This window comes from Abramis brama (genome assembly GCF_963993115.1).
Source record: "Abramis brama genome assembly, chromosome: 5".
NCBI classification, from domain to species: domain Eukaryota; kingdom Metazoa; phylum Chordata; class Actinopteri; order Cypriniformes; family Leuciscidae; genus Abramis; species Abramis brama.
Window position 1 is genome coordinate 18,626,064 of NC_139967.1, and position 10,109 is coordinate 18,636,172.

The window sequence follows — 10,109 nt, forward strand, 5'->3', positions numbered from 1 at the left end:
TCTACATTAATGTTTCTACATAATGAATACACTATTGTTTGGGGTTGGTAATTTTTTTAAATATTTTTTGGAAAGTCTCTTATGCTCATCAATGCTGCATTTATTTAAATAAAAAAATATATAGTAAAAACATACTGTAAAATATTACAATTTAAAATATTTTATATTTTAATATAGCCTAATGTATAATGCAATTTATCTGTTTGATGGCAAAGCTGAATTTTCATTAGCCGTTACTCCAGTCTTCAGTGTCACACGATCCTTTAGAAATCATTCTAATATGCTGATTTGCTGCTCAAGAAATATTTCTTATTATTATCAATGTTAAACAGTTGTGTTGTATTTTTATGAAAAACCATGATTAATTTTTTTTACAGGATGCTTGATATTTTTTTCAAAACATGATTAATTTCCCCCCACAATTGATTAAAAAGAAAGAAAAGTAAAAAGAAAGAAAGCATTTAATTACTATAAAAATATTTTGTTATATTACAAATGTCTTGACTGTCTCCTTTGATCAATTCAGTGCATTCTTGCTGAATAAAAGTATTCATTTCTTTCCAAAAACTTATCTAATGCATGCCGTTAACAAAATGAAATCAAGTGCGCTTAAATCTAATGTAAAAACGACAACAACATATTGCTCTGTTTTGATTAAATAAGTTTATTTTGATCAGTTACATATAGGGTGTATATCCCTGTGGGAGCATCACAGTAAACGTCCTAGATACATTTCTTCTTTATAATCACACTTGCTCTAAAAAATAAAATCACCTTTTAGTTTCTGCTTGATATCAGAAATAGGTACATTTTTACAGAATTCTTGTATGACAAGAAAATGTGCAACCTGAAATACTCAATTCTCACGATTCAGCAATTAAAAAGATCTCATAAAACTGCTCATTAGCATCGGGTTTTGTTGATAAAATTAACTTGGCCTTACAAATATTAAGCCAGTCGTTCATCCGATCTAGATCACCGTGAGCGCTGCCTTTCAACAAACAAATAAACTAGTCATATAATCAGCATGTAAAATAACTTTGAAAAGCTATAGCCAGGCAGTGAATGGGGAATATTCCCTCAAAGCTAGCACTTAAAATGCCAGTGTAGAACTATTGGATTAGACAGTAAGAGAAACCCCCCTGATCAGCACATTATTCACACACTCAGTTGCTTGTGCAAAATAAATCAATTATCAGTTCATTGGTCTAACAAACATGTTGGTACACAATACATGTCCTTTTAAGTGTAAATCATGCTGTGTGTTTGTGAGAACCAGTAAAATAATCGGCTCCTGTGAAAACACAGTTCTCTGAGATGAACAACTGAGAGATTCTTCAAATGGTGATGAGGAGGAATTAAAAAAAATTAAACAAAAACGAAACTGTACATAATATCTATGACAATATGTTTCCCTTATACCATCTTATCAGCAAGGGTAGCAAACAAAAACATAATAATAAATACATTGCATCAAAGCCGTTTACAATATATTAAAATCGCTGCATAATAGTTTATCTTTATAGTGTTTATATATATATATAAAACTCATATTTGTAAAAAGAAAGAAAATGACATCAGTAAAAGAATAATAACAACAGTAATAATACAAAAGCTTCATTATGATAAATTTGCATGTGTAAACTCATTGGATTGGACAGAATCACATTCAAAGGCTTTTCACCTAGCATGATGAAAGCTAAGAGGATATGACTGGCAAACAGGGACGGTAATTTCACATGACATGTTAAGTCAGACCTTCAAAACACAGATTAGCTTTTTTTTCCCCACTTCAATCTATAGGCAAGGTGCTTTTTTCAAGATTGGAAAAAGCATCCGCTTCTCTTTGAGAAAAGATTTACGCCTGAACGGCTTCAGATACAGACGGATTTGGTAACACCAGGTTCCAGAAAAGTGATAGTGGTGCGTGTGTGTGTGTGTGTGTGTGTGTGTGTTTGTGTGCGTGCTGAGTGAATCTTGCTAAATATGAGAATATACAAATTATTGCCACTGTCAAAGCTTTCATTTTTGCTAACCTTCTTTTAAATTGCATATATTACAAACTATATTCTTAAGTAAAACCACACAGGCCAATAACAGCGAAAACTGGTATTTTCTCCAATTGTATTTCTTCATATCCAAGACTACTCGGTGAAAAGCAAAGTGCTTTTCTTAGTGTATGCAACATATTCAAAAATCTGATTTCTGCTAAAAGAAACTTCCACAAAATTCACAGAATCGTCAAAAAAAAAAAAAAAAAAAGAAGCAATCCAGACTTAGCTTAACCCCAGAGTTAGATTTCTCCCTTTTTGAAACCGGATGGATTGCAGTGTAGGTAATTAACTTGGCTGCGATTCACTATCATCCTGTCTCTCTCTTCTTTTCCAGTAAAGGGATATGTAAAACCAAATGAGCAAGGTAAGCCAACATACAAAGACTTTCATTCTTATAGACTGAATCTTGTGAATCTTATCCGCAGTTAAAATGAAGGTTTGCCTGTCTGGATGGGTAACCCGGCACTGCGGACGGAATTCCGCATTGAAAAACACTAGATAAGTGACGATAACCTTGGCTTTGTTCACTTTTAAAACATTTTTAACATTTCTGCTCCCCTCTTGGGCATACTATGCGATTTATCCTGGCAGACTGTTCAGTAAAGTTCAGTATGAAAGCATTTACATTTTGTTTCTTCATTATAAAAAGATATTTACAATCCAGTGTCCCTTTTAGCTATAGTTTATGAAGTCCCTCCATTTTCAGTTGTAAAAACACACAGTCAGAGCAAGAAGAGAAAAGATTATGATCGATGTGTCATGCGTGGCTGCATGATGTCACTGGCACTGCATTAAAATGGTAAGTGCTAAGAAAAAGAACGGAAAATACATTTAATAATAAGCAAAGGAAAGAATCTTTATAAAATAAAAGTGACAGGGGACCAGACCTGTGCCTCTGCCAGATTTCTTAAGGCAGGACTCACTGCGTAGTTTTTGTTGGGTAGTTGATGGGATGTGACTGATTCCTTCAGTTCTGTATTTACTGATTTTTTTTTTTTTTTTGGCGTATTGGTGAGCCCCTGTTGGCTGTGAGCATCATTGGTACTGGTCCCCATTAGGAATGTGATGTTATGGCACTTGGTGCAGATCGACAGGCAGCGTGACAGGACGGGAGTGTGTGTCCGTGCTGTGTTCAGTAGTATGGCACTGAGCGCGCTAGCGCACCCTCATCTAAACACCCACATGGCTCTTTATATACATCATTAATAGCTGCACACCAGCTGCTGATTGGCTGACCTCTTGCCAGCTGAAGGTTTACTGGGGCAAGCAAGGTGCGACTCGAATTCAGAATGGCCTTCACAGAATGGAACGAAAAAGCAGAGATGACGATGATAATCTTAGAGTGTGCTGAGTGTGCATATAGCGAGTTAGCTGCAAGTTTTATTCCTTCTGTTTTTCCCTCCAACTGCCCATATTTTCATTCCACTTTTTCTTCATTGCAGCAGCCCCTTCTCATTTGGTAACCTGAGGGAATGAAAAAGAGAAAGAGGTGTCAGTCTCTGGCTGTTCGTAGTTGTTGAATAAAATTTGGAGCAATAACATCCTAGTCACTGGGTTCCCTACAGGATGTTTCATTTTAATTATTAGAACCCAATGAGCCATCTGTCTGGTGCTGCTGGTGAGGTAAACTACCCCCCCCCCCCACTACAACCAGAGCTTCTTCTCAGCTCTGTAAGCTTCCCACAGCTACCCCACTGACACCCCAATATGTGTCTGTCACAAACTTGACAATTATTTTATTTAGTCTCAATTTATTGTGGTAGCATGAGGAAATGCAGAGAACAACAGAGCTCTAAGATGATATTTGGCTGATGCAACGTAACAGCGTTAAAAATTGTTAAATACTAGGGTATTATGCTTAGATAATCACATCACTGACGTTTACAGAGCATCCAGGGTCCTGCTCGGGATTTGTCTATCATTATGCCACAAATAATCTGGCCAAGAAGCTCCTCTACTATTAAACAAATCATTGTTTTTTTTATTGTGTGATAATACGCTCTAATACACAGTGAAAATTCAGTAATTGTAGACTATAATTGCGGACGATTAATGAATCTGCTCTTTTAAACCAGGGGTTTTCAAGACCAAGACTATTTTAAAATACATTAAAATAAAAAGTTAATTTAAATAATATCTCACAATATTACAGTTTTTACTGTATTATTCTTTTTAAAAAATCAGACTAGGTGAGCATTAAAAACAAAAACAATTTTTTTTTTTAAACAGTATTGCACATAACTCTCAGTTCATTTTGAATAGATTATGTATTAAGGAAATCCAACCATGTTAAACTCTGCCTAAAGGGTGAATGGTTGAAAGACATATCTGGTAGTGTTATCATTGATTAGCAGATGTTCTCTAAAAGGAAAGACAAGCTTTTTATTGAAAAGACTATCATGCTAGTATCTGTCCACTAGATTTAAGCACTCACTATGCAAGATCTCTTAAGTGTTTAGCACATCCTCCATCTGCTATATAATCCAAGGGCAATGGTCCATTTCTTTCTCTTTCATCTCTCATTTGCTCTCTACTATATTCTCTTTACATTGGTTGCAGGCCCTTCCTGTCTGAAATCTTCTGCCTTCATCAAGGCTAATGTCACAATAGTGATTTTTCCCGTACTCCCACTCCCGCTGTCACATCACCGTGCCTCCTCGTAATTCCTTTTCTAATAACGCGTATGTGGGTGTCCGTCTGTTATGTAACTCTGCGATTTCCTCTCTACTTTGTGCTTTGACCCCTATACAGAACTTTTCCCATTTATATAAGTGACTGAGGCAATATGTCTTGTCATCACAAGATAATTTATGCTAATGTGTGTGCCACTGACAGGCTAACCCTCAAGGCCATGGTTTGCGCTTCGTCCAACCAGAGATATCTTGTGGATTTCCTGTTAAACTTCAGCCTGTTTAAGCTGTTAACCTAATAAGGAGCAGTAGTTTTGCTAATTAGAATGTGGAGGGTGTAGTAGAAGAGTAGGACAGCTAACTTGGGACAGCCTGTCTGCATTACAAAAATACATTACCACATTTAACGGTCACAATCCGCCCTCTCAATCGAATATTTGGGGGACTAGTTATTTTTAGTGTACTACTCCCACACACATTGTCCTCCACCTAAAAAACTGGCAACCAGAGAAACTTTTTCCCGATGTTGTTTTCTTTCTCTTTCTTTTGATGCTTTGCCGTTCTTTTAGGGCATAACAAGTCATGGTAATTATACAAACAGGCTCATAACAGTGTGTGAGAGGCTGATAAGAGAAAGAGGGGAAGGGGGCAGGAACAGAGGTTTGAAGAGGAGCCAAATTTTAGATTATTAACTGATTAAAATAAACTGGTCACCCATTCTATTCTATTCTATTCTATTCTATTCTATTCTATTCTATTCTATTCTATTCTATTCTATTCTATTCTATTCTATTCTATTCACTGATATTATGATACTCAATTACTTTAATGTGTAAAACAAAGTTGGTATATCTCCTCTTACAGTACTGAATACCTTCTGATAAATAAGCTTGAACCATTGTATTCTGCATTTAAAATATCAACAGGATAACAGCTGTGTAACCTGGAGGCCTTTGTTGGAGGCTTGCAGGAATTTGAGGTCTTACCTTAACTGTGGACAGCGGTCGGGAAAGCTGGCTTACTCTGCTGGTTGAAAAAAGAAACAGAATAATGAGGGAAAGATTGTGTAGATATTTGTGCAATGTTTTTGATAATTGTACACTCAAATGAGCAGGATCTCACATGAACAAAATATCTTAATTTGTGTTTTCCGAAGATGAACAAAAGTCTTATGGGTTTGGAATGATATCAGTGTAATTTCATTTTTGGGTGAAATAACCATTTAATGTACTTTGTAGGGTTGTCAAAGTTAACATGGTAATTATGATTTGATATATTGATTTATTGGAAATACTTTTTTTTTCAGTCCTATTAAAAGATATCCTAATCCTGCTTACTTGTAATTTAATTCACTCTATTGGAAATCTCAATGGGGACACTTCATGGCAGTGTGATTGTCTTCCCTACAGGCTGCATGTGCATTAACACACAGTGCACGGATGCTTATATCTTCAGTACATCCCCATGGACACTTTGCCAACTGATGCCAGGCAGCAAAAGATATGAGACAAATGCGTGTGTGTGTATTTTGCATGACTGCCTATGTGCACGGTGTTTTCCCCTGTGCTATAAATGTCTCCCCCTCAGCTCAAAACAGCTAACAACCTAGAAATAAAGTACTCTTCAAGCTCAATATATATTCCTCCGCTCCAGTGAACGCCTTTCATTTTGTATGTTGCATCTATAAATAGAGGAAGACAAACGAGTATGCTACATTGAAGTAACAAGATATTTGTGAATAAAGAACTACTGAGCCTGAAACAGCACAGTTAAAATGCTATTTTTAGGCTCGATTGAACCTCGTGATGATGCAATGCTTATGAAAAACTGTGAGAAGGGTGTTATGCAAGAGTATTGGTTGGAAATGTTTAATGAATAAATACACAGGCTCATGACGGCTGGATATAAGCTTATAGTTTATGCTGCATCCACAAACATAACTGCTTTAATCTGTAGCTGCTGCTTTTACTCAATATTGCAGTTCATTACATGACATATATAGCTGCAAATGCAATTCAGTGGCTATTTCAAACCATGATGGCTACACAAGGTGTGGTAAAACTCCTGTATAATCTACAATCCACTGAGGGAGTCAACTGCTTTGAATGTCTTCAAGGATACACCTTCACTTGATACATTTACTCTAGAATAAATCTGATGTAAAAAATAAATAAAATCACCTTTAAATTTAAACTTAAAAGTTAAGTGTTTTTGTCATTTATTTTACATCTGAAGTGACATTTTTAGTTTTTTGAATGTTAAAATACTTTCCTTTGTCCTGTTTTAATATGCAGAGTATAAGTCATTCATAGTCATACATTCCCTTTCCATTGCTCTGTCCGACCAGTAAAATTGGCTCAGCCAATGTGTGAGTTTTGGGCAGAGATATCTGTTTGACTGACCAACAGCAGAAGTAGGAAAGTGTTCAGGGAAACCTACTTAGAAAATTGTCAGTTATATATTATTCTGTTTGACACTACACTTTTGAACATGGTCACTGTATTTATTCATTGTTAAGATTGATTTATTCAAGACCTGTATCTCTGGTTTCAAGTACACTATTTGTATTCCACTACTTATGGTATATACTGTAGCAGGCAAAAGAACATTAAATAATCTTGTTGAGTAGCTCCTTGTGAAAGATGACTATAATGATTAATCTGCCTGTTGTAATAGATGGCGAGACAAGAAGAAAAGTCAACCTCCTTAGCCGTCTCTAAGAACTATCGTGGGAAGATCTTCCGCAGAAACCCAACATACCACCCTGCCTAAAAATGTCCTCAAGCAGACAGGAAGGAAGTCATTTTTGAGTGGCAACACACAGGAAATCCACTTGATAAAAGACGGACGCAAAAAGGAAAGTGAGTCGCAAAGTTTGAGTATCATGTTTATCTTTACCTTTTAAGGGAATGGGACTCGTCCATAACCAAACCAGCTAATGTTTATAATAAAGGTCTGTTTTAAAATGTCTATGTGTAAATATACATAGGGCATATATACTATAAACATATATAGTATCTCATAATGGCTTATGTATGACATGTTAAAATGAAATTACATGTCTGGGTAGCTTGAATGGCAGAAGGTTTATTTGATGTTCAGTTCCTCTCATGTCGCCATGACTGTTTTTACTGGACAAAGACTTGCAAACACTTTATCTAAATCCTATATTCATAAACCAGTGATGGTGTACTGAAATAACATTTATTTTGAAATCTCTCTTATAACGGGTTAATGATTTGAGTAAGGGAAGCAACTGATCTACTAAAGGTCATCTGTAGTCCATGTGATGTGTCATTTCCCCCTTGGCAGATCACTTATGCAGAGTGTCTTTGTTTGAGAATACGTCTAGATCTCTGTCCATCTATCCAGCTCGTTCATCCTCACGAATTAACTATCCACCTGAGGCTATTCACCAGGCACACAAAAATGGCCAAGGCTACCAAAATCACCATGGCAACCGCTATTCTCCGGATTGTCATTGTCAGTGGAGGAAATGAGAAATGATAGTCCCATTTAGGAATGTAAAGTGAGGACCCTTGAAACGGAAGCACCTCGATGTCATTAGAACAATGACTTAAAAGATTAGACTGAATTACTGTTAGCTATCAAGGTTATGAGGCTTAGGCACTCACTGTTTCTCCGCTTTGTCACGATCGTCGAGGAAGAAAAGGGCGGTGGCGAGGAAGAAAATCCCCCCCAGAACGATGACAAAGGGACAGAGCATGAGGGCATATCCCAAGCTCAGGAACTGCCATAAAGCTGACGTAGCGTAGCTCTCCTGCAGGGAGTCTGATATCTGTAGGAACACATAGACACAAACAAAAGAGAACTCATTAGCAAACAAAGGAAAAGTCTGCTGTGAGCCATCAGCGACATTAATGCAATAATTAACTTCCTAATATTGTCTTCAAGAGCTGTGCTGTCAATCAGTTACTGGGTGAACACTTAATCCTTGTGTTAACTTGTCTTAAGATACTGGAATCTGTTCAATAGTAAGTCAATAAATCTATAAAAAGACAATTATAATTAATTAAACTATTGATTCAGTCAAGGAGGCATTTTAAGTTTCAATTTATCATAATCTGATTACATTTTATGCTGTTTGTTCCCTCAAGATTCACTCAGTCAGTAGTCAGCAACTGGTTCTTAATGTTAAAGACCACATGACATATTTTCTATGTAATATTAGAGAGGGATATTGTCATTGCATTTGATTGTACAAAAATAGTACAAATAGTGTAGTGCAGGATGAATGAGTCAGCAATATTTGTGTTCCACTTTCCTGGAAGACCATTTTAAATGCGTACATTTGCTAAAATGAATTTTGTCAACTTCTATGAGCACACTAGCATACGGACTAAAGAACACAAAACTCAACTTTAGGACAAAACCCACTATGTTACAACAAAAAATTCAAAAAAATGGATGTTTCTAGTGTTAATGCTTTGTTCTAGCCATTCTAGTGTACTATATTATTACAAAATAAAGCAAAAGATGTACATTTTGACATAAAGACACTGACAACAGCATTAAAATTATGTTTAGCAGGGCTCCTCATCTGACTCACTTTAGCATGGCTAATCTGTTATCATCAGCAGTGTGCGAGTCTCATGGGTCGGGTAGGAATGCTGACACTAAAAGGTGTATGAGTGGGTGCTGACAGTGAGGTCTGTGTGTGTGTGTGTGTGTGAGACCACACTCCTGTATATGTGTATATCTCAGCTTTTATTGTGCCAAACATTAATGTTGAACTATTTCTACTGCTAAAAATAGGGCTGAAGTTGAACATTTGTGGTGCGTATCTAATGAGTTTTTTTTTTGCGGAAAAAAAAGATGGTAGATTGCGGCTGATAGCCTATTTTCATAGATAATTACACCACCCACTATGCCTAAGGGTATAGATTCACTCACAGGTACTATGAATGTTTTTACATCAGTTAGAGTGAAATGGAGCATTCCCAGGTATTTAGGAAATGTTATTCATTCACAGGTCTAGTGCACATATTGTTCACTTTTTAGAGGAAAGTGTTGTCTGCCTGCCACCTGTATAATGTCTGGAAAAACTATAGTGTCACTGCCCAGTGTCAAAGTTCCTGTGGTTTTTCCTCTAAAAACTGTTCTTATTTTTATTATTCAGAGCTGGCAGTTTTTTTTTTTTTTTTTCGACAGAAGTACGTCACAGCCACCATCACACTAGCTTGCCAGACCTCCGGAGTGAAATTATCAAGTAACTGTTGATGCATGACTCGGCCCTACATTGCTGGATTTGACAGGCCAGAATGCCCACACACTTCCTCTGAAGATGTACCCACTATCTTAGAGGTAACTGAGAAGATCATTGTATTCACAGAGAGCAACCGAGTCATGTGACCTATACATAAAACGTTCCAAAACATGTGGCAGCATTATAACCACACTGCCC

At 36.5% G+C, this 10,109-nt stretch overlaps 1 protein-coding gene across 2 annotated transcripts in view; it reads right to left on the minus strand.

Annotated features, from left to right (window-relative positions):
* Positions 1–2,992: 2,992 nt before the first annotated feature.
* Positions 2,993–10,109, minus strand: part of spns2 (SPNS lysolipid transporter 2, sphingosine-1-phosphate) — a 71,146-nt gene continuing 64,029 nt past the window's right edge. Inside the window, exons 11-13 of one of the 2 annotated variants that reach the window (XM_084113535.1) lie at positions 8,320–8,483; positions 5,671–5,710; positions 2,993–3,518 (exon numbers count right to left, since the gene is read on the minus strand). In XM_084113535.1, coding sequence (XP_083969661.1) covers positions 3,507–3,518; positions 5,671–5,710; positions 8,320–8,483 — 216 coding nt within the window. In that variant the 3' untranslated portion in view covers positions 2,993–3,506. The remainder of the gene's footprint in view (positions 3,519–5,670; positions 5,711–8,319; positions 8,484–10,109) is intronic. The other variant, XM_084113536.1, reaches the window with a different exon arrangement.